Source organism: Sorex fumeus, unplaced genomic scaffold (assembly GCF_029834395.1).
Source record: "Sorex fumeus unplaced genomic scaffold, SorFum_2.1 ptg000034l, whole genome shotgun sequence".
NCBI classification, from domain to species: domain Eukaryota; kingdom Metazoa; phylum Chordata; class Mammalia; order Eulipotyphla; family Soricidae; genus Sorex; species Sorex fumeus.
This window is the reverse complement of record NW_026606091.1, coordinates 31,218,240-31,244,095: the sequence shown is the minus strand read 5'-3', so window position 1 is coordinate 31,244,095 and position 25,856 is coordinate 31,218,240. Positions and strand designations below refer to the sequence as shown.

General features: G+C 41.6%; 1 protein-coding gene across 3 annotated transcripts in view; it reads right to left on the bottom strand.

Moving 5' to 3' along the window:
* Positions 1-25,856, bottom strand: part of DCAF10 (DDB1 and CUL4 associated factor 10) — a 52,794-nt gene that overhangs the window by 13,182 nt on the left and 13,756 nt on the right. For 2 of the 3 annotated variants that reach the window (XR_008792874.1, XM_056117180.1), the window contains exon 3: positions 14,893-15,090. The exons of the other annotated variant lie outside the window; for it this stretch is intronic. Coding sequence is in view for 1 of the 2 variants with exons in the window: in XM_056117180.1 (XP_055973155.1) it covers positions 14,893-15,090 (198 nt within the window). In the remaining variant the exon portion in view is untranslated. The remainder of the gene's footprint in view (positions 1-14,892; positions 15,091-25,856) is intronic. 3 annotated transcript variants of the gene reach the window in all.

The window sequence follows — 25,856 nt, the reverse complement described above, 5'->3', positions numbered from 1 at the left end:
ATACTTGGAGTTAGAGGTAAAATCTTCTTGGTGGGTCTTTTGCATATTTTTATTCCTTTTTTTTATGTTTACCCCATTCATTTGTCTATTGTTATTTCTACCAACTTCTCTTTATTTTATTTTTGATGGTGCCAGGAACCCAACTCAGGGAGTCATGCATGGTGTGTGGCAGACAGTCTACCACTGAACAAACTCTCTGACCCACTGTGGTCTATTTTTTTTTACTCTTTTTTGGGGGTCACACCCAGTGATAAACAGGGGTTCCTCCTGGCTCGTGCACTCAGGAATTACTCCTGGTGGTGCTCAGGGGACCAGATGGGATGCTGAGAATCGAACCCGGGTTGGCCGCGTGCAAGGCTAATGCCCTACCTGCTGCTATTGCTCCAGCCCCTCTGTTGTCTATTTTTAAAATTTCAAACTGTGTGGTTGGACAGAGTATAAAGTGAGTAGGGCACTTGCCTTGCATGTGGGTGGCCTGGGTTTGATCCCCAGCACCATATATGGTCCTCTGAGCCCACCAGGAGTGATCCCTGAGCACAAACCCAGAGTAACCCTTGAGCACTGCTTGGTTACTGCCCCAAAACAAAAACAAATAAAGTTGTAAATTGCATCACATCTACAAAAGACAACATAATTAAAACATAGGTAGAGTTAAAAGAGAGGCCTAATAGCATAACAGGTAGGGTGTTTGCTTGGTAGGCAGCTGACCCAAGTTCTATCCCCAACACCTCATATGATCCCTCGAATCTCACAAGAAGGATCACTTTTATTTGGAATACCTGAATAGACCTATCACCATCAACAAAATTAAAATGGTAATCAAAAGTCTTCCCAAAAACAAAAGCCCAGGTCCAAATGAATTCACTAGTGAATTCTTCCAAACCTTAGAAAAGGACCTACTTCCAGTCCTTTTCAAGCTGTTCAGGAAATTGATGAAACAGAATACTCCCGAACAGATTTATGAGGTACATATCATCTTGATACCAAAAGCAGACAGAGAAACCACACAAAAAAGGAAATTTACAGGTTGATACCCCTACTGAACACAGATGCAAAGATCATCAACAAAATATTAGCAAATAGAATTCAATGACTCATCAAAAAGATCATAAACCAGGGGCTGAAGCAATAGTACAGAAGGTAAGGCATTTGCCTTGCATGCAGCTGACCCAGGTTCGATCCCCAGAATCCCATATGGTCCCCTGAGCACTGTTAGGAGTAACCCCTGAGTGCTGCTGGGTGTGTCCAAAAAAGAAAAAAAATCATACACCATGATCAAGTGGTATTCATCCCAGGGATGCAAGGATGGTTTAACATTTGCAATTCAATCAACATAATTCATCATATAAAAAAAGAAAGATTAAAAAACATATAATATCAATAGATGTAGAAAAAGCATTTGACAAGATCCAGCACCCGTTTATGATAAAAATTCTCAACAAAATGAGAATTGAAGGAGCTTTCTTCAATATATTCAAAGCCATCTACCACAAGCCCACAGTAAGCATTATTCTGGACGGGGAAAAACTAAAAGCCTTCCCTCTAAGATCAGGGACAAGACAAGGATGCCCACTCTCACCACTTCTATTCATGTCATAGCAGAAATGTATTAAGGACATCCTTATAAGAAAGGAAGTCAAGCTCTCACTATTTGCAGATGACATGATACTATACTTAGAGAACCAAGAAGCTCCTAGAAACAATAGATTTATTTAGTAAAATGGTAGATTACATCATCATTATTACTGGTATTTGGCATATTGGGTACACCACGGGGAGTTTGCCAGACTGCCGTGTGGGTAGGCTACATTCGGTAGCCTGCCAGTTTGTCCAATGATGGGTCTCATTCTCCTAAAGAGCCTTGAATATAATCTCAGGGCTAGGATGAAGGAGACATTACTGGGGCCTGCTCGAGGCAATCGACGAATAACAGGATGATTTGTGATTTTTTGGTAGATTACAAAATCAATACCCAAAGTCCATGGCTTTCTTATATGTAAATAATGGAAGAGAAGAAAGCAATATTAAAAAAAAATCCTGTTCACAGCCATGGCTCAGAAAATAAAATACCTTGGAATCAGCTTAACTAAGGAGGTAAAGGACCTGTACAAAGAAAACTACAAAACGCTGCTTCAAGAAATAAAAGAAGACATAAGGAAATGGAGACTCATCCCCTGCTCATAGATCAGGAGGATTAACATTGTCAAAATGGCAATACTCCCCAAAGCATTATACAGATTCAATGCAGTTCCTATAAAGATACCCATGACATATTTCAAAGAAATTAATCAAACACTCCTGAAATTGATATGGAACAATAACCCCCCACGAATGGCTAAAGCAATTCTTGGAGAAAAGGAGTGGGAGGCATCGTCTTCCCCAACTTCAAATTGCATTAGAAAGTAATTAAAACAGCATGGTGTTAGAATACAGACAGACCCGCAGACCACTGGAACAGGGATTGAATATCCTGACACACTCAAATATATGATCATTTAACCTTTAAAAAGAGAGCAGAACTATAAAGCAAGGAAAGCCTCCTTAACAAATGATGCTGGCAAAACTGGACAGCTACATGTAAAAAAATGGACTCACACTGCTATCTAATGCCATGCACAAAAGTCAGATCAAAATGGGTTACAGACCTCAACATCAGAGCCGAATCCATAAGGTAGCACTGTCATCCTGTTCATCGATTTGCTCGAGCAGGCACCAGTAACATCTCCATTGTGAGACTTGTTGTTAGTTTTTGGCATATCGAATATGCCACGGGGAGCTTGCCAGGCTCTGCTGTGCAGAAGAATACTCTCGGTAGCTTGCCAGGCTCTCCGAGAGGGATGGAGGAATCAAACTCTGGTCAGCCGTGTGCAAGGGAAACGCCCTAGCCACTGTGTGGAAGAAAATGTAGGCAAAACCCTCTACCACACTGAAGCTAAAGGCATCTTCAAAGATGAAACGTCAGTGACGAAACAAGTGGAAGTAAAGGGAAACAAATGGGACTACATTAAACTAAGAAGCTTCTGCACTTCAAAAGAAACAGTGATGTGGGGCTGGAGTGATAGCACAGTGGATAGGGAGTTTGCCTTGCACACGGCCAACCCGGGTTCGATTCCCAGCATCCCCTGAGCACCGGCAGGAGTAATTCCTTAGTGCAGAGCCAGGAGTAACCTGTGTACATTGCCAGGTGTGACCCAAAAAGAAAAAAAAAACAGTAACAGGGATACAAAGACAGCCTATGGAATATTCACCTAACAGCCTTCTGATAAGGAGTTAATATTAAAGATATATCAGGCACTGGTTGAACTCTACAAGAAAAAAAAAACATCCAACTCCATCAAAAAGTGGAGCAAAGAACTGAACAGAAGTTTTATCAAAGAAATAGAATGGCCAAAAGACACACGAAAAAATGCTCTTCATCACTAATCATCAGGGAGATGCAAATCAAAACAACACCACAGAAACTGGCACACATCGGAAGGAACAAGAGAAACCAGTGCTGGTGTGGATGCGGAAAGAAAGGGACTCTCCTGTATTGTTGGTGGAAATTCCGACTGGTCCAGCTTTTTTGGAAAACAATATTCCTCAAAAAACTAGAAATTGAGCTCCCATTTGCCCCAGCAATACCACTTTTTTTTTTAAATTTTACTGAATCACCATGAGATAGTTACAAGCTTTCATGTTTGGGTTACAATCACACAATGATCAAGCAATACCACTTCTGGGAATATACCCTGTGGGCCCAAAAACATACAGCAAAAACATCACCTGCACTCCTGTATTCATTGCAGCCCTATTCACCATAGCCAGAATCTGAAAACAACCTGAGTGACCGAGAACTGACAAATAAATAACCTATTGCACATTTACGCAATGAAATACTATGCAGCTGTTAGGAAAAATGAAGTCATGAAGTTTGCCTATAATGAATATGGAGAGTATCATGCTGATTGAAATAAATCAGAAGGAGAGGGAGAGATAAAGAATGACTGCATTCATTTGTGGTATATGGTAGAAGACTAATATTCACGGCCAGGGAAAATGGGCTAGGAAGACTGGTCAGTGGTTGGAATTGATCACAAGTGTGTGTGGGGCAGAGGGTAGGTAAGATAGAGAAGGGATCAGTATGATTATCATAGCTGAAAATTATCATGCTGGACAAGACTGTGTGTTAAAAGTAGGCATACCTGATAACCTTTTAGGTATATTGCAACCTCTATGCCAAAAATGGGGGGGGGGGGGGAGAGAGAGAGAGAGAGAGAGAAATGAGAAATTGGGGACACTGGTGCTGGGAAATGTACCCTGGTGCTCGAGGGATGGGTGATGGAACACTGTATGACTGAAAGCTAATCATGAAGAGCTTTGTAAGGGTCTATCTCACAGTGATTCAGTAAAAAAAATTTAAAAAAGAAGGGAACACTTCTGTGCACAAAGCCAGAAGTAAGTTCTGAACACCACCAGGTGTGGTCCCCTCAACTAGCAAAAAAAGAAAAACACCTGTGACTCATCACTCATAAAAAGTAGAGCAATACCACTAGAAATCCCCATTTCTCTATTTCCTAAATCTCTACTTCTCTTTGCATCCTTTAAATAACAGTACCAAAAAATCATAAAGTGACTTTTTTTGAGGGGAGACGGTTCACACCTGGCCATGTTCAGGGCTTATTCCTGGCTCTGCACTCCGGATCACTCCTGGTGGTGCTCGGGGGACCATATGGGGTGCCAAGGATCAAATCCAGATCACCTGCATGACAGGCAAGCACCCTACTCACTGTACTATCTATCTGGCATAGTAAAGTGACTTGTTTTTTTCTCTTGAGCTAAGGAGTTTTAATTTTATTACAGTTTAGGTAGTCTAGTTACAATGTGTTAATGTTTACGGTATTGAAGTACAAAGGTAGCATAGCCCACTACCAAAAATGTTTTTAAGTTTTGTTTTCTTCTTCCTCTGTAGCTTCTACTTATAAAACATTTCCCCAGTAGGGGCTGGAAAGATAGTACAGTGGGTGAGGCACTTGCCTTGCATGCAGCTGACCTGGGTTCAATCACTGGCATCTAATATGGTCCCCGGAGCACCGCCAGGAATGATCCCTGAGTGCAGAGCCAGGAGTAAGTGCTGAGCACCACCAGGTATGGCCCCCAAATAAAAACAAGCAACAAAATTTCCCCATTTGCGTGGGTCTTTCCATTACAACTTTTTTTTTTGAGTCACACCCAGCGATGCACAGGGGTTACTCCTGGCTTTTGCACTCAGGAATTACTCCTGGCGGTGCTCAGGGGACCATGTGGGATGCTGAGAATTGAACCCAGATTGGCTGCGTGCAAGGCAAACGCCCCACCTGCTGTATTATCGCTCCAGCCCCACCAATTTCTTTTTAAAATTTGTTTTCACACTAACCTGGCATTGCTCAGGGGACCATACTGGGTGGTGGGAATCGAACCCTGATTGGTCAAGAGCAAAGTGAGCACCCGACCTGTTACACTATTGCTCTGGCCCCCTTCTTTCAGACATTTCTCGAATGTCTAGTTATATTTGTTGTCTGCTCATAATTGAGAAGCACTAAAAAACTGATGGGAATTGTGCAGGGGTAGTGACTTGAGCATAATTCTAACAAAAGAAGCCTTCCATTTGTCCCCCCTCCCCCCCAATAATTCGTAAGTTTAATTTTCTGTTCTCCAGCCCCCTTCTCTTTGTTGCTCTTCTGAAGGAAGTCACACAATGCTTGCCTGTGGTGTTTGCAGTCAGCTGTGGGGATTACCGAAGGCTGCACATCTGGTTGTGGCACTTGTTGTTGTGGCTGTGGCACCTGCTGGTCACTCTCTTTAAGGAGTCCAGGATTCCAGACAGCAGTGCTGACGGGACTGTAATTGCCACGTGTGTGCAGGATAAGAGACGGGTGTCATGCTTGCAAAGTAGGCACCCTTAACCACTGAGCTATACTGGGCACCCCTATAGTCAGTTTCTGTAGACCACCACTGCAAGGATTCAGTATTCAGTATGCATACGTTCACTTCGATCTCCCTGATTGTGGTGAGATACCTAAGTCTTCAATATATTTGACATCCTTCAAGTAAAATATTTCTTCTGAGTGGGGGGATGTTGTCTGAGTCACACACAGTGGTGCCCAGGGGTTCAGGAGCTTGGGCTTCCCCTGGGTCAGAGCTCAGTGGCAGCTCCTAGCAGTGCTTGGGGTTCATGCAGTGATGAGGACAGAACTGAGGTCAGAGGCACACAAGGCAAGTGCCTGAACCTGCTATCGCCCTGGTTCAGATTTCTTGTATTCTGCTTTAGAGAATAAAGCTGGAAACTCCTATTGAAATAGGTCAGCCAGGCTCCCTTTGGGCTTAAGTGACACAAAATAAGTTCTTAAATATCTTTCACTTAAATCCTTTAGCTAGTTACCACCAGTGTGCTCAAATGATGAGTCCTTTGGTAGTTTTTTCGTAAACTGTTGTATAAAGTTCTCAACTTCCCCCACAGCTAGCTTGGGATCCAGACTTTTTTTTGGGGGGGGGTCACACCCGGCGATGTATAGGGTTACTTCTGGCTTTGAACTTCGGAATTACCCCTAGCAGTGCTCAGGGGATCATATATGGGACGCTGGGAATTGAACCCGGGTTTGCTTCGTGCAAGGCAAATGCCCTACCCGCTGTGCTATCACTCCAGCCCCCAGGATCCACTACCTCCTTCCCCAAATCTCCGTACTGTGTGCCCCGGAGCCATTCCCAGTGATATTCTGTCAAACGTGGTCAACTCAATGCTAAGAGCTGGTCATCCAGTGCTTAGGCCAGTCGGGTAGTTCTTTTATTAGGAGGCGAGGTTTGGGTCAAATCTGGTGGTTCTTGGGACCATATGTGGTACTGGGGATTGAAATGGAGTCAGCTGTAAGAAAGGCAAGCTCCTTACACAATGTACTGTCTCCTAGTCCCTAGCCCCTGGTTTGAATCCCTGATACCACAACATATGGTCTCCTAAGCACTGTCAGGGGTCACCCCTGCACAGAGAGACAGAAACAGCCCTTGGGCAGCACCAGGTATGGTCCCCAAACCAACTCACTAAAATAATATCATACAAATCTTATTCATTCCTATGTACCAGTTAGTACTGAAAATGATAATAATTTTTTAAATTTTAAATTTGTGATATTTATGAACACTGCTAATTTCTTTATTGTGATTGTGTATCAATCTTGGTCAGTTTTTTTTTTTTTAGATCCTTTGTGTTTTTGGCCATACTATGTCTCTGGCTCCTGCCATGGTTAACTTTTTTTTTTCCCCTTTTTTGGTCACACCTGGCGATGCACAGGAGTTACTCCTGGCTTTGCACTCAGGAATTACTCCTGGTGGTGCTCGGGGGACCATACAGGATGCTGGGAACTGAACCTGGGTTGGCCGCATGCAAGGCAAACACCCTACTCACTGTACTATTGCTCCAGCCCCCCATGGTTAACTCTTACTCTGATAATTTGTCAAAAAAAAATCTAGAATTTTCTACAAATCAGATGTTTAAAAAAACTATGGCCCATGGGCCAACTCTGTTTTTACTGATCACTGCCCATTTTTGTTTTTTCTTTCTGGGCCACACCCAGTGATGCTCAGGGGTTACTCCTGGCTCTGCACTCAGGAATTACTCTTGGCGGTGCTCTGGGGACCTTATGGGATGCCAGGGATTGAACCGGGGTCGGCTGCATGCAAGGCTAATGCCCTACGCACTCTACTATCGCTCTGGCCCCCCACTGCCTGTTTTTACTGAAAATGTGTGTTCAAACACAGCAATATCCATTCACTTATTCTCTGTGCCTGTCCAGGGGCCAGAGTACACAAAGCCTAAGTTATTACTTGGTCCTTTATAGAAAGTCTGTCAATCACTGAAAATTCACAATCATGTATCATCTATGAATGATGCGGCTTCACTTTTTCTCTTTCCAACTCCTGAATCCTTTTTCTACTCTTTTAACTAGGGCTCTGCCTTCACTCCGAAACAATGGTGAACAACAGTAATAGGCAGCTTCTCCTTCCTGGCTGTATAAAGTTGGGGACTGCAGACAGTGAATCTCCTTTGCATACTGGATGCCTGGGCTAGATGCCCAGCACCACCATCCCCTGAGCACCAGTGGGAGTGACTCCTGAGCACAGAGCTGGGAGCAACCCCAAGCACAGAGAGGAAAGACCTCCCAAAAAGTTAATTAAAAATGTTAAAGTGACACCACCAAGAATTGTGCTGAAATTTTAGAGCATACATTCGATTATTGTTGAAAACATTTGATTCCCTCCCCTACCCCCACCACCTCTTTTTGGTTTTGGTTTTTGGGAACTCACAACCTGGCACTGGGCTCAGCATCACTCCCAGTGCTCAGGGGGTGGAGGCATGGTTTTCTGGAGATCAAACCCAAGCTTCTGGATTGCAAAGGAAGTGCACAGCTGGTTAAGGGATCTCGCCAGCCCTCCCTTTAGAAGTTGCTGCTACAAACAGGCTTGTGCATTTAGTGACAGTGCTTGCATATCTGGCTGCAGTTCTTTGCTGGGGTTTGCACGCTTGGTGATATTGTATGAGTAGGGGTACAAACTTTAACATTTTTAAATTTTGCTTTTTGGGTGACACCTGGTGATGCCCAGGGGTTAACTCTTGGCTCTGCACTCAAGAATTAGTGGCGGTGTTTGGGGGACCATATGGGATGTTGGGAATCGAACCCGGGTCAGCCGTGTGCAAGGCAAAAGCCCTACCCACTGTGCCATCGCTTCAGCCCCCACTTTAACATTTTAAATGCAGGGCTAGCACACACTTGGCTACAGTGCACTGGAAATCTTACACTTTGTGGCGCAGAGGGTCATACAGTGGTAGTGAAATGAGGGCGACCAGAGACCAGAGCTATACTTAACTTGGGAGACAATGGCAGGGAGATACTCTACCACCGGCTTTTAATGCAAGGCCCACCCAGTTGACTGTTTTCTCATAGCTGTTATGAGGTATGAAGTATCTGTCACAAATTTACTCATTTTGATTGTACAATCAGGTCATTTTTTGTAAATTTACAGAGCTGTACAATTAACAGCACAACTCAATTCTAGGATATTTCCATCAGTCTAAAAATTCCTCCTATCCGTTGGTAGTCCCTCCTTGTTCCCATTCTATCTTAAAATAGATCTATGGAGACTGGGAGTGTCAGTTTCCACAAATCTGCCTACTCTGAACACTTCATATACATAGAATCATACAGCAAGTGGTCATTCAATGAAGTTTTTGACACAGCCTAAGTTCTGAATTTTGCTCTTTTTTAATTTCTGGGTCATACCCAGTGATGCTAGGGGTTCCTCCTGGCTCTGCACTCAGGAATTACTCCTGGCGGTACTCAGGGGACCATGTGGGGCGCTGGGAATCGAACCCGGGTCGGCTGCGTGCAAGGCAAACGCCCTACCCTCTGTACTATCGCTCCAGCCCCTGAATTTTATTCTTTCATCCTTGTAGCACACAGAAGTGTATTCCTTGTCATGATCATATACCACATCTTATTCACTTACCAGGTGATATTTGAATTGATTCTGTTAAAAAAATATTGTTACTGCAAGCATGCATATTTTAAGTCTTCCTGTGGACAAGTATTCATTTTTCTTAGCTATCTAACAGTGGAATTGCTAGGGCATGTGGTAATTCAGATGTTTAAGAAACTCACTATTTTCTAAAATGTACTGTTTTACATTTTTCCTTTTTTACTTGATTTGGGGCCCACATGGGGCTAATCCTGGCATGATGTCAGAGGGTACCTGGGGGAATCATCATAGGGTGCTGGGGACTGAACCCAGGCTTCCTGCGTGCAAAGCACGCACTACAAGCTATTTCAAGGTCCATTTTCTAATTCTGTGTTGTTTTGGGGCCACGACTGGCACTGTGCTCGGGGCTTACTCCTGGCTCTGCTCTCGTGGGGCTCAGGAGACCATGAGGTGCTGATCAAACCCATGTCGACTGCGTGCAAGGCAAGCACCCTGCCTGCGGAACTATTTCTCCAGCCCCCTACTTTGTATTCTTACCAGCAACATATGAGTTTCCAAATTCTCATTTTTTTGCCAATACTTGTTTTATTTTTCCACTAAAGGAACCTAGTGGGTGGAAAAGGGCACCTCACTGTGGTTTTCACTTACATTTCCCTAATGGTGAACATTTTTTATTTTCCTTTTTGGGGTCAGGGAAAAGGGCAGTTGGAGCCACATCAGTGACGCTCAAGAGTTCTCCCTGGCTCTGCATGCAGGAATTGCTTGGGTGGTGCTCAGGGGATCATACAGGACGCAGGCGATTAAACCTGGTTGGCCTGCTGTACTATCACTGGCTGGCTGAGTATCTTTTCATATATTATTAATTACTTGTATAACTTCCTTAGTGAAATAGTTATGCAAATTTATTTTTAAAGTTTGGTTGTGTACATATGTGGCAGAAATTATCAGAAATGTATTCAGCTTTTAATTTTAATTAGGTTCTTCACAAATACTGTAACAGTTTGAGGAAGTATCCCTTTATTCCTAGTTTTATCACAAATATATGCTACATTTTATCAATGCTTTCTGCTTTTATTGATACTATTTATAAGTAGTCACATACATATAGAACATTAGACATTTCCCCCTTTTTTTCACTACGGTTTGGTTGTGTTGATTGAGGGTTGCCTCATGCCTGGTTGTGGTGTTCACACTCTTGGTGATGGTGCTTACCAGGATTACACATCAGGCTGTGGTGCTCATTCAGCCATGGAGCTCACTAGGGTGTTGCTCGTACACATGCTGTTGGGGGTGACACTCCTGGCCACGGAGCTCCCACATCTTTAGCTGCAGTGTGTCAAAGACGTACTGTATAACTTCCTTAGTGAAATAGTTATGCAAATTTGGTTGTGTACATATGTGGCAGAAATTATCAGACGTACTGGGCTCCCCAGCCACAAAGATGCTGGAACTGCACTCAAGAGCAACTGGGTGACACTGAGGATCAAACTTCCAACCTCATACTCGTAAGGTGGGCAATTTAAGTCATGGAGTCATTCCTTGTCCCCTTTAATGTAAGACTTTTGGAGGTTAAGTCAATCCTCTATCCCTGAGCTAAATTCCAATTTGCATCTTGTTATAGAACTGTGTGTAAGAAAAACTTTGTTCTAAATTTTCTATTATTTTGGGGGAGGTCCTCTCAAGCATAACTCAGGGGGACCAAGGGCCACTTGTGGAGATTCTCACATGATGATGGTTCAATATGAGGGCTCAAGGATGCAGCTGCTTGGCCCTACAGAGCCAGAGTCCACCAGGGCCTTCCCAGCAGTGCACAGAGCCAGAAGGGTCAACGGCCGCCAGGGTGACACCCAACAATACTCAGGGCTGAAATGCAGTTCCAGAGTTCAAACCTGTGTCCCAACCTCTGTACTATATTCCTGGGCCCTAGTTCTTTTTTTTTTTCCTTCCACACTGGCGGTGCTCAGGGGTTACTCCTGGCTCGGCACTTAGGGACCACTCCTGGTCGATGTATGTTGTGCGGGAACCAGAACCTGGGCCTGCAGTGTGCAAGGAAAGCAACTAACCCCTGTACGATCTTTCCAGCTCCAATTTTCTGTTCTTATGCTACAATCATTAAATGAGTTAAAAGGTGTCCTCTACTTTCTGAGAAGTTGTGAAGTCTAATTATTCTGTAAATGTCTGGTAGTACTCATCAGTATGACTTTTAAGATGTGGGCTTTTAATCACAGGCAGATTGGGGAGGACGCTTTGGGTCACTCCCGTGCTGCTGGACAATGCAGTGAGGGGGGTTGAACCCGGGTTAGTCCTGTGCAAGGGAAACATCCTACCCACTGTACTATCTTTTCAGGCCCCAATCATGATTTTCTAAATGAACACTTTACAGGATTCAATTTTTTCAAAAAAGACTATTTACATCCAAAAGTATAATACATACTGATCTTTTAAATTTTTCTTCTATTATTATCCTTGAGTTTCGATATGCTGGTCCTAATATATGAAGGAATTTTTTTTCTGGAATTTGAGCAGTTTGATAAAATTGGAATATTTCATTGATTATGATATTTCAGAAGTCACCTATAAAACTGTTTCATTTGGGGGCCACAGCCAAAAAAGCTTACCCCTGTCTCTGCGCTCAGGGATCACTCCTGGCAGGGCATGGGGGACGCTATGGGATGCTGGAATCAAACCTGCGCTGGGCATAAGGTAAGCGCCTTGCCCACTGTACTGTCTCTTCAGCCCCTCATTGGGTTTAATCTTGTCATTTTTCTGAGTTAGATGATTAATTTATTAATTTTTTGGTCTACCTTCTGACTACACTTTTTCCCGAGATTATTTAGAAAGTTTACTTATCTACAAACATGAGAATATTTAGTTTTGTGCTATGTGTGCTGAATTTGTGTGATAATCATTCTTTGAGAGTAAGACCTACTTTGTAGCCCAGTAAATGTTCAGTCACTGGATATATTCTTAGTTTGCTTCAGACGTAAATTCACCACTCAAGGGAGCAGAATTCAAACTATGTAGGGCAATAGGTGTGTTTAGTGGCAGAGGATGAGGATTTCACACTTTTTTTTTTTTGGTAATTTTGTTCATTTTTGCCTTTTACAGTTTGAATCTGTTATTATATGCATATAAGATGTGAATTATTTGGGTTCTACTTTTAACTATTTGTTCTAATGGGCATTTTTTCCCCTGAGGGAGTGGGGCGGGGCTTGGACACTTTCGGCTGTGCTCAGGGCCAACGCTCGGGCTCCACACTCACAGATCACTCCCTGAGTGCTAGGGGTACCATATGGAGCTGGGGGATCGAACCTGGGTTGGGCTATATGCAAGGCCTGTGCCCTAGCCACTGTGCTCTCTCTCCAGCTTCAAGAACACACATTTTAATATACATCTTTTACCACTAACAATATTGAATGCCTTAAACTTTGCTGTTCGCCACTTATGTAGGTAAAGTTTTCTCTGACTGGTTGTTGCTTTCACTTGTTATTTTCCATCATTTTACTTTCAATCTTTCTCTTTTTTTTTTTTTTTTTGCTTTCTGGGTCACACCCAGCAATGCTCAGGGTTTACTTACTCCTGGCTCTGCACTCAGGAATTACTCCTAGCGGTTCTTGGGGGACCATATGGGATGCCAGGGATCAAACCCAGGTCGCTGCGTGCAAGGCAAACACCCTACCCACCGTAGTATCACTCCGGCCTCTACTTTCAATCTTCCTACATTAGTAGTTTTTAGTTTTGTCCATTAAAAAAGAATAGTTTCGCTTGTTTGGTTGGTTGTTTTGCATTTGGGAGTGCTCAGGGGATGCTCCTGGTGGTACTGAAAGGACCATGCCATGCGGGATCCATTGAGCAATCTCGCCAGTGTGGGGCCAGACCTTGTGCTTGGGGACTATGCTTGACTTGATGCTAAGAGGCTGCTTCCAGCAGTACCCAGAACCAAACCCAGGGTCTCAAACATGCAAGGCAAGTGCTCTACCAATGAGCCAATGACAGTTTTTTTTGGGGGGGAGGGGCACACCTGGCAGTGCTCAGTGGCTCATATGAGATGCCAGAGATATAACTGGGTTGGCCACATGCAAGGCAAACATCCTATCTGCTGAACTCTGGCTCTTAAGCAACAGACGTTTTAAACTAAGATCTTTTTTTTTTTTAATTTTAAAAAATTCTCTTATTATATATGGCCTCAGGAGAATATTTCAGAAATTCTTATTCTGAAATACTCCTATTCAGAAATAACACCTAAATAAGAAAGAACAAAGGGAAAAGATTGGTACGTTATTGCATTGCTATTTCACCATAACTAGCAATCAGTATATTTATTTCTAAAACCTCAACTTTGTGGGGGAGGGAGGGGGCACACCTTGTGATGCTCAGCGACTACTCTGAGCTCTGTGCTCAGATTGTTCCTGGTGGTTCAAGGGGGCAGTGAGGGGAGTGTAGTCATGCAGTGCTAGGAATTAAATCTGGGTCTTCGGCATGAAAAGCAAGCACTCAACAAGGACCAGCTTAATATCTCTCCATTCCTGAGATCTACACTTAAAACATAAAAACAAAGTGCAAAAATTACAAGTAGGTTTAAAAACAAACTAAAAAAAAAATTTAAAAACACTGCAGACCCACAAAGAAAATACAAAAATATTTTTCCTTAAATTCAGGAAGCCCAGGCTGGAAAGATAAGGCTGTCATTTATGTGGCTGATGCCAGTTTGATCTCCCCAGCACCACATACAGACCCCGAGCACCACCGGGAATGACTCCTGAGCACCACCAGGAGTGGCCCAATCCCCTCCCCACCAAATAAATAAAAAAAAGAAAAGAAAATTCAGGACACTTATAAGCCAGTTTTCATAATTAATTTTTCCATTCAAAGAAAAAAGATTTTGTTTTGCTTTGGGACCACACCCACGGTGCTCAGGGCCTACTCCTAGCTCTGTCTCAGGAGCTCCTTAGGGGTCTAGATGTGGTGCCATGGATTTGAACTGGGCTGGTCACATGCAAGGCTTCTGCATTATTTCCTTGGTCCTCTTCGTAAAATTCTGTCTAAAAATTATAGTATATAATTAACTGCAAGTAACAGAAGACAAAATCTTTTTTTCCCTGTTTTGGGGGCTATCCTTGGTGGTGCGCAGGGGATGCTCCCAGATCTGGTTGGGGTTCTTTCCTGATGGTCGTCAGGTGACCAGGTGGTGCCAGGGATCACACCCAGGACTCCAGCACGCACAGCAAATTCTTCAGCCCTCCGAGCTATCTCCCTGGCTCTGGAATCATTTTTTGATTGTTTTACCCAAAAGCAGTTTCTTTAGGCTAAAGAGATATATGAAAGCTAGGATATAAAACCAGATTTATTTACCATTTTTAAAAAACCTTTTTCTCAAAATCCTAACATGGTCTCCTATTCACAAACCTGTTGGTGTCCCAAATAATGACATTTCCATCAAATCCTGATGTTACTAACAGTCTTGTATTAGTATCATATTCGATGTTCTTCACCCAGCTAGTATGACCATGTAAAGTGCATACTTTGGTGTTCAATTTTCTCAGATCCCATAGTGCTATTGTAGTGTCATCAGAGCAGGTAGCGAACAGCCGGTTATCAAGAAATCTACAAAGTAGAAAAGAAAAACTGGTTCATTTAGTATTTTAGTAAAAAACCTGGACTTTAGAAACAGTCTTTATGTCACCTAAGCAAGAGGAAAAAGAACCAGGATGACTACAAACTCATTATTAAGCCAGCTGATTTCTGATATATAATTTAAAAAAAAAATCACCATGGCAGGATACTAATAATTTAACAAGGGCTACGTTACAATTTTATCTACTCATCCACAAAGAAAATTTTATCCATTTGTTTTACAGTATTGATTTTTATTTGAAACTAGATATAGGGATAGATATTTGGAAAACTATCAGAAAGAAAAAATCCTTTAAAATTTAGATAGAAAATGCAATTGGCAAGAGACATTTTAATGAGACCAAAAAATAAAAAAAGATTGGAAGACTGCTAATGAAGGTATGTTAAAAGCAAACAGTACAGAATTATAAAAAATGTTTACTGGGATGCAAATAATGCCTTTACTTAGAACACATTTCTATATAAAGTTGCCATTAAAATGCTGTCTTTTTGGATTGTTTTGTGCCATACCCAGACGTGCTCTGGGGGGGATCATGCCATCATTTTTCATTTTCCATCTTATAATTCAGGGCTGGCTCTATACCTCTCGGAAAGACTGGCAAGCTACCGAGAGTATTCCGCCCGCACGGAAGAGCCTGGCAAGCTATCCGCTGTGTATTCGATATGCCAAAACCAGTAACTACAACTGGTCTCATTCACCTGACCCTGAAGGTCAGACTTCTTTGTCAAGGTCATGAACGATCGGTTTGAGGCCCTCCATGTTCCCGGAGCGAAGAGATGCCATTGGGCTACACTAGCACGCGACAGGGACAAATGGAGACGTTACTGGCGCCCGCTCGAGCAAATCGACGACTAACGGGAAGTTAAGTGATTAAGTGAAGTGATTAATTCAGGGCTGGAGCGATAGCACAGCAGGTAGGGCATCTGCCTTGCAGCACAGCGGGTAGGGCGTCTGCCTTGCACGCAGCCAACATGGCCGACCCGAGTTCAATTCCTCCGCCCCTCTTGGAGAGCCCAGCAAGCTACCGAGAGTATTCGATATGCCAGACACAGTAACAACAAAGTCTCCAATGGAGACGTTACTGGGCCCACTCGAGCAAATCGACGATCAACGGGAGGGCCTTTACCTTTACCTTTTTATCTTATAATTCAAAGGTATTTTCCAAATTATCTCACTTAGCACCACTCTATTAGGCTCTATCAAGACTAACAGACAATCAAACTCTTGGTTTGGTTTTGTTTTTGGGTCATACCCAGTGATGTTCAGGGCTTACTCCTGGCTCTGCATTCAGGAGTTACTCTTGGTGGTGCTTGGGAGATCATATGGGATGCCACGGATTGAACTTGGGTTGACTGTGTACAAGGCAAATGCTTTACCCACTGTACTACCTCTCCAGCTGCAAAGGCTATTATTTTACAGTAACTTTTCAATCCTAAGTCAAAGTGTACTACATACAAATACTTTAAAAATAACAAATCTATGAATCATACTTTAATCTCTGCCTTATTCAACAGGATATGTATGCCTTCTGTGATATACATACATATGCGTATATATATATAAAATTTCTGCCTTATTCAATATTAGGATGCTTTGTTTCTACCTCTGTGTGTGTGTAGAGAGAGAAAGAGAGAGAAAGAGTACATCCTGATATATATATATCTTTCTAATCTCTTACAAAATAAATAATTCCTGGAGTTTCTTCCAGAAGGTATTATACACACATAATTTTATGGGATAGGTGTATAGAATACAATAGTTAAGAAAGATTTCAAGGTGTTATCACTGTAATTTAAATTTTTTCTTTTTGGGTCACACCCGGCGATGCTCAGGGGTTACTCCTGGCTCTACAGTCATGAATTACCCCTGGCGGTGCTCAGGGTATCATATGGGATGCTGGGATTCGAACCTGAGTCGGCTGCGTGCAAGGCAAGCGCCCTACCCGCTGTGCTATTGCTCCAGCCCCCTTGTAATTTAAATTTTCTTTGGCGAGGTCACACCCAGCAGTGCTCAGAGGCTTCTCTGGGTGGTGCCTGGAAGAGTGGGATAGAATCTGGAGTTCTGTGGTACCAGGGATTAAGGGCAGGGCTCCTATGCAAGCAGTCTAGCCCTTTGAACCAGCTTCCTGGCCCTGAACTGATTTTAAACCACAGCAGGAACTCCCAAAGGGGTCGAGGGTACCCAGCCATGTAAGGCGTTGGTATATACCAATACTCTGAGAGAGGCAACAGCAGGAATACTGTGTGGAGAAGCAGACAAGAGAATATTACTTATCCCAGAGATCCCCAGTAACTATTTCTGGGTCATAGATGTATGCCTACCAAGACTTTATTTTTTTTTAATTGGGGGTGGGGTGGGTCACATCCTTGGCAGTGCTCAGAGGCTATTCCTGACTCTGCTCAGGTGTGACCCCTAGCAGCCCCTGGGGTACCAGGGATTCAAACCGAGTCAGCAGGGTTCCAGGCAAATGCCTTAACCCTGTAATGTTTCTCTGGCCTACAAGACTTTTGGTTGTTTGTTTCAGGGTCACACTCAGCTACTCTCAGCTCTTCCTCCTGGCTCTGAACTGAGGGTTCACTCCTAGCAGGGCTCATCAGGGAAACAAACATATGGGGTGTCATGGGGTGTCAGGTAAAGAAATCATGTCACCCACATGCAAGGCAAGAGCCTTATCCACCTTACTCTCTCTTTTCCCCCATGACAATTTTTTGTTTTGTCTTGGGGCCACACCTGGTGATGCTCAGGGATTACTCCTAGCTCTGCACTCAGGAATCACCCCTAGCAGTGCTCAGGGGACCGAGTGGGATGCCAGGGATCGAATCTGGGTCCATAGATTACAAGGCAAATGCCCCCCCCTTAACAATTTTAATCCAAAGTAAGCAGCAGATAATTCAAAGTAAGAAGACAATGTAAAATTTAAGTTCTCACAGACATTACTCAAGTCTATCAAATTGAAATTTTGCCTCGAGTAATAAATTGATACTTATAACTACATAGTATCTGATAAAAGACACTCCATGCACAATCAAGAATGTGAATTTTTTAAATCATAGAACTTTTCCATAAGTTTCCAAGAAACTACAAGTTATAACAGCTGTAGGCAAATTAACAGCTATGTAAATTGAAGTCTTTACTATAAAAAGACAATGGGTAAAGAAAAACAGTAATTAAAAGTAAGTCTCCTAAAATAGGTACCAACATTTCATAACACTAGGGAAAGATTACTGAATTTTTAAAATGTAAAAATTATTTTTAAAAACAGCTAATTTTTGGAATAAGGATAAATATGAAATCCTGGTTTCACATTTGAGTTTTTGTTTATTTGGGGCCACACACAGTGATGCTCAGAGCTTACTCCTGAACTCAGGAATTACTCCTGGCAGTGCTTGGGAACCAGACAGGATGCCAGGAATCAAACCTGGCATTCAAGGCAAACACTACTCATAGTACTATCACTCTAGCCCCTAAGTTTTATTTTTTATAAAAAAGGCCATTACCATGCAATATTCTAGGGGGTTATCAATTTTCAAAAGGTCTTATTCTTGTGAGCTAGGGATGTAATTCTTTGGGGTGTCTATTATGTAATCGCTTGAAATTTTTTCTCTAATAATTAGTCTAATTCTATTAAATTCTTAGCTGCAAATGATTTTACTTATAGCTTGATAAGTTCTCCAGCAATACTTTCAGGGTTCTGTGAAATTCTACATCCTTCCAAAATAAGAAATTTTAATTCCTATTGATAAGCACTGCATTACATAATATTGTTTGAGAAGTAACATTCAGCACATAACCAACAAAATCCGGAGGTAAAAGTAAATCCTGAGATATCTAAATAGATACTAATTTCTCAACTATCCTACACTATGTAAATATTCCTGTTTGTTTGGGGGTTATAACCAGAATCTTAAAAAACCATGCGGGGCTGGGTGCTGAACTTGAGCATCCTACAGGCAAGGCAAAGCTCCAGCCCTTTGCTCTATCTCCCTAGCCTGCTAAGTAAATCTTTTTATGATAACTTCAGTTCCTTCTATAGCCTCATAAATGAAGACCCCGGGGTCTTACTTATCTTTAATTTGGCTGGAGCTCCCATGCAGTACCAAGGGAGTCTAGCACCACTTTGTATAATACCTGATCTGTCTGTGTGGACAAGAGGATGTTCTGGTCCACTTGTGCTAGGAAGTGTTGTGGATAGAACTAGTGGTACTCAGTGATCATGCAGTGCTGGGGATTGCACTCAAGACTAGCACATTCCAGGCAGAAACTTCAGTCCTTTGAGCTATCTTCCTGGTCCAGCACCTTGTTCCATTCACTTAGGTTTTTTCTGCTTACCCCTGGCATTGCTTGGGGACCATACGGGATGCCAGGAATCTAACCTAGGCCGGCTATTTGCAGGGAAAGCAACCTTCCTGATGTACTATCACTTAGATACCAGTGCCTTGTTTTCAAATGAACTCTTAAATCTATGTACAATGTCCTAATGAGGGAAAAGTAAACTGGTTTAAAGACTCTCCTCCAAATAAACTGAAGCAACAAAAACAATATCATATATTTTAAGTAAACCTAAAAACTAAGAAATAAAGTGTTAGACATTAATAAGGATATACAAAATTACTATCCAGAAGCAAACAAGGAAATGTAAGTTCACATCTCTAAACAGTACAGTGAAGTCTAATAGAATAGCTCTATCACTATGTAAAAAATTTGGGCAACTCTGAATTGTGATTTCTCGCCTCCTTAAAACTGATTAAGTATCTGTCTCCCATTAGGATACAAGGAGGATTAAATAAAATATCTGAAAAGTGGTTTACAAAAGATTTGACACATGGTAAATACTCAGAAGGTGAAAGCTAGCATTATTAAAAAGTAATACATGCTGTAGCACTTGTGAGGGATGACCTCTTTGGATCCTCATCAAAACTCATGTTGAGTATATACTTACTCTTAAAAAAACATTTTTCAAAATCTCGTTTTCCTATTCAACAGTTAAGAAGCAGATTCAAATTTTTAGGGAAGGCGAGATAGCAAACAAGTGCTGACATTGATGAAGGACACAGATTCTAACAGCTGAGGAGTCAAAAGTCACTCTCAGTAAGGGCAAACAATCTGACACAATCTTTTCTTTTGGAGGGTGAGGAAAATTTTATATGTAAAATACCAGAAACAGAGAAATTATGAAAAAATGTAACGAAACCTGTAATACCCAGCACTGAGCTTTATCAAATTTTAACATTCTGTTATCTTTCAGATTTTTAACATTACACAAACAGATGAGGCACCATGTGTATCCCGCCCCAATCCCATTCCCCTCCCTCCCTCCCTCTCCAGAGGGAACCACTATCCAAAATTTGTTGTTTGTCACTGACCATAAACGTTTTCAATACCATAAATTCATATGTACCCATAGACAATTTGTAGTATTGTTTTGGCTTTCAATTTATTCTGCAAGTATTTAGCAAGTGGCAGGCACAGTTCTAGGTGCTGGGAATATAGCCGAGAACAAAAAGACAAATACATGCCCTCTTCAAGCTCATTTGTTTATTTTTAAGCTTTATATAAATGGTATCACACTAGACAACACATCTTGCAATTTGCTCTTCTGAGTCAACCTTAAATTTTTGAGATGTAGCGCAGAAGCCAATGCTTACACTTAATTTATTTTAACTGATGTATAGTATTCCATTATATTAGTATACCAGAACTGATCTGTCCTCTTGCTGAAGATTTAAATTATTTATAATTTATATTACTAACAAATTAGACAACAAACCTTCTTTACACATCTTTTTTTTTTTTTGGTCTGTTGGTTTATTTTAGGGTTTGGCCCCTGGCTGAGCTCAGGATTGACTCCTGGTGTGCTTGAGGGAGCATACGGGGTCCCAGGGATAGAATCTGGGTTGGACACATGCAAGGCAAGAACTCTACCCATTGTACTACTGCTCTAGCCCTTCTCAATTTTCTACCCAAAAAAATGGTCTTCAACTTTACTAGGAATTAGGAAATTACAAAATAATTCCACCAGTATTACTCCATCAACATTTCACAGAATCAATTTCTCTTTTCTTCTTGGCTTTTTGGGCCACACCCAGTGATACTCAGTGGTTAGACCTGGTGCTACACTCAGAAATTACTTCTGGCAGTGCTCAGGGGGCCATATGAGATGCCGAGGATCAAGCCTGGGTCAGTTGAGAGCAAGGCAAGCGCCCTACGCTGTACTATCTCTCCAGCCCAAAGAGTATCAGTTTCTAAACATTTTTGTCCGTATTTCTTCACTGACGTCTCTTCATTATGGTTTTTGGCTCTTGGGCCATACTTGGCATGCCCTGGGCCTCCTCCTGGACCTGTATTTAGGGATCACTCCTGGTGAGACTCAGGAGATCATAACTGTCCTTGGACTCAAACCTGCATCAGCCATAAGCAAGCCAAGTGCCCTACTTGCTGGATTCTATCTCCAGTCCAGTCACTGGTATTTTTATTAGCATTTCCATGACGACTAGTGAAACGGAATGTATTTATTGCTTGTTTTAGTTTTCTTTTTTATTTGGTTTTTGAGCCACATCTGGCAGTGCTCAGGGTTTACTCCTGGCTCTGCACTCAGGAATTAATCCTGGAGGTTCTTGGGGGACCATATAGGATGCTGGGGATTGAACCTGGAATCAGCTGCATACAAGGCAAGTGCCTTCCCACTTTACTATCTTTCCAGTCCATAATCCCTCAGTTTATGCTTTTAGTGTCATAAAATTCCTTTCTCATACTTAGAACATAAAAACATTACATATTTCTTCTAAAGTTTTGTTTCCATAATTCTAGAAACTAGAAGCTATTTTCAGTAAGAGATCAAAATCTCACTATTTTATATGTATATAGCAAATTCTCTCATTTTACAAGCACTAATTTTTCTTTTGTCACCTACCAATTTTTCATACATGCACAGGTCTTTTTTCTTATTCTATTTCTTTTTTTTTTTTGCCCTTTTTTTTTTTTTTTGCTTTTTGGGTCACACCCGGCAATGCACAGGGGTTACTCCTGGCTCTTCAACCAGGAATTACCCCTGGCGGTGCTCAGGGGACCATATGGGATGCTGGGAATCGAACCTGGGTTGGTTGCGTGCAAGGCAAACGCCCTACCCGCTGTGCTATTGCTCCAGCCCCTTCTTTATTCTATTTCACCGGCCACTTAAGCTGTCTACTACATTTGTTATCCCAAAGGGTAAGCACACCTGTCCTCAAAATTAGATAAGATATTTTTGCCACTCTGCTCTCCAACATGAACTTTAAAATCAAGTTAAGGGACCAGAGAGAAGATACAGAGAGCAAGGTGCTTGCCTTGTGCACTGCTAATCCCAATCTGATTCCTGAGCACTGAATAAGAAGTAAGCCCTGAGCATTGCTGGGTATGACTCAAAAAGCAAAATCAAGTTTTAAAAATTTATCTGCTGGAATTTTTATTCAATTATAGACTGTCACTGTCACTGTCCTCCCATTGTTCATCGATTTGCTCAAGCGGGCACAGTAACGTCTCCATCGTGAGACTTTGTTGTTACCGTGTTTGGCATACTGAATACGTCATGGGTAGATTGCCAGGCTCTGCCACGCGGGAGAGATACTCTCGGCAGCTTGCCGGGCTCTCCGAGAGGGGCGGAGGAATCGAACTCGGGTCGGCCATGTTGGCTGCGTGTAAGGCAAATGCCCTACCCGCTTTGCTATCGCTCCAGTCCAATTATAGACTAGTATGAGGAAAATTAATTTCTTTATAATATTGATTTTCTCCTCCAGAGATGTGATTAGTAACTAGTCTGTCTCTGTGGGCAAGTGGATGCTTTGGTCCACTTGGCTAGTAACTAACTGGGATCAAATTTCAAATTGTTGGCTGGGGCTGCAGAGATAGTACAGAGGCTGACACTTGCTCTGCAGAGAGTCAACCCAAGTTTGACCCGTGGCACTGCAAATGATCCCCCGAGCACTTCCAGGGGTGATGTCTGAACACAGAGTCAAGAGTGAGCCCTACTCATAGCGAGGTGTGGTTTGGCCTCCCTGACAAAATAAATAAAAATTGTTGTTTATGTCTTTTTAAACCAGGGACCTCCTTAGAGGTGCTTGGTTCAACTGTGATGTAGTGCCGGGGGTCACCAGACTACACTTCTAGTGCTCGGGGTGCCAAACTGTGCAGGGGATCAAACTTGAGGCTTTAAGCACACAAAGCACAAAGTCTGTACTCTCTCCTTCTGAGGTACCTCCCAAAGCCTGTCTTGGTCCATTTATCTTGTAAACTACCATACATTTGAAAATATTTCTACTTATTATTTTCTATTTCTATGCTTTTTAATTTACTCTTTTAAGCTTTCTTCTGCTGAATTGATTGAATTTTCAATATACTTTCCACCACTATCCTTCCTCCTATTTTGAAAAACATAAATTGTATTATTGTATAACCTTTCATTTTCTCATCATATGCAGCACACATCATTCCAAAAGCATAAATTTACATGATTTTTCTACCTTCCTGATTATAACACAGATCTTACCATACTATGTTTTCCTTTGGACAAAACTCACCATACTACAACCTCTTCGCTGTAACTGCCTCAAGTTACATCGTTTGGGGCTGGAGTAGTAGTATACCATGTAGAATACTTGCCTTGCACATGGCCGACCCAGGTTTGTCCCTGGCACCCCAAATGGTCCCCCAAACCCACCAGAAGTGATTTCTGAGTGCAGAGCCAGAAGTGAGCCCTGAACACTACTCAGGTGTACTCCGCGTTTCCCAATACTTAAAGGTATACTGTCCAACTATTCACCACATGCAGACATGTGGCTTTCGAAATGTGGCTTGTCTAAACTGAGATGCACTCTTCATGTAAAAAATGTAGTGAATTCTGATGACTGGGAATGGAAAAAAAAAAGATTAAAAACTATACTTAATTATATACTGAAAGAATATTTTAGCATGCTGTATTTAATGCATTACTGAAAAATTTCCGTTTTTCTTTTAACATGAACATAAAAAAATTAAACTATATGTAGCTATCATTACAACTCTGAAAAAGATTTAGTTTTAAATTTGTTGGGGGGGGGGGGGGAAGCCACATCCAGCAGAGCTTAGGGCTTAGTCCTGGCTCTGAGTTCAGGGATCACTCCTGAGTGTAAGCTGACTTCTAACTTCAGTGACTTTATCTTTGATATTCAAGAGTTCACCACTACGTATATAAATTTATCTTTATATAGTTATTAGACATTGAGTTTACTTTTGATTTAAGGAGTCAAATTCTTTAATGCTAAGTAGTTTCAATGTCTTCAAAAATTAGTTCTGTAACCTCTGCATTTTCTTTTTGTGTAATTCTTATTATATGTACACTGGATCACTCAAATAGTCTGGTCAGTCTTTTACCTATCCTTTCAGTTTTTCCTTTTTCTATGTTCTGGGTGAAATTTTTAGTATTCTTTTCTAATCTACTAATTCTCAGCAATGTAAAGGGTGGACTATACTACATATTGTTTTTTAAGTGATAAAAATTCAAATTGGCTCTTTCCAGCATTGTTTTAGCTCTTTTATTTCATAATGTTAAACTCTCTTTAAGTGAAAATTAACCCTTATTTCTTTAAGCATCCTAAAAATGCTTTAGTTTCACCCACTCGATGGAATACTATGCAGCCGTTAAAAGATTAAGATCACTCAAAGAATAATAATATGGAATGATCTTTAACTACGTTATTATACTATGAAAAAAGTCACAGTATGTAACAGTATATGTAGAATACTACCATTTATATAAAAGCATGTGTATGTGCATGAGTATCTGTCTGTGTATGCATAAACTATCTCAGAAAGGATAGCAAGAAATTGGTAATAGTGGTTGCCTCTGGGGAGGGGTACTGGGTGGCTAGGGGACAGAGGTGGGAGACAGACTTACTTTTCACTGTTTACCCTTTTGTACCTTTGAATTTTGTACCACGTGCATGTATTACCTAGTCAAAAAAAAATAAATAAAAATTTATTGTTTTAAGTCTTTGTCGGACTACTCCATAAAATTAATTTCATCCAGAGAAAATGCCTATTATAACTGATTTGGTTATGATATGAGTATTAGATGTCTTCATCAGTTTTATAACTTTGGTTATAGGTTCATTTTAAGATTGATTTTCTCTCTTTTCCTTTTTAAACAATTTTGTAGTTGTTTCACCTGGATTTCTGGGTCCCTAATTCACAACTAAGCGATATAAATGATGTAACTGAACCATAGAATGACATAACAGACTTCTAATTTCATGATGATACTGGTGCTATCATATTTATACATTCAACCACTAACTTAAGTGACTAATTTTACGTCATGGTCATGAGGCTGTATATTATCAACTAAATCTTTGGGCATCTGGTAATACTTTTTTCTTATGTCAGCTCTTCACATATTCCAACCAAAACCCCTGTGGCATAGAGCTGTTTTGGCTGATTCCTGTCTCATAGGAAGCACTTTAGCACGTATGAACCTGACAGGAGCGTCAGTGCTAGACTGAAAAAGCTTGTAATTTGCACTCTGTGGCTTTGTGCAAAGGCTTTGTGCAAAAAGACCAACAGAGTGTAAATAGTTTTGTGCATGTGCCCCATTTCTGGTCCGCAAAAACTTTTATGTTGTTTGAGAGCCTGACTATGTCTTTTATGCCATGTAATCTATTGTTTTATGTATCTAATACATAGGATCATAGCAGACTTAGTGATCACCTCGATTAGAACAAATGTC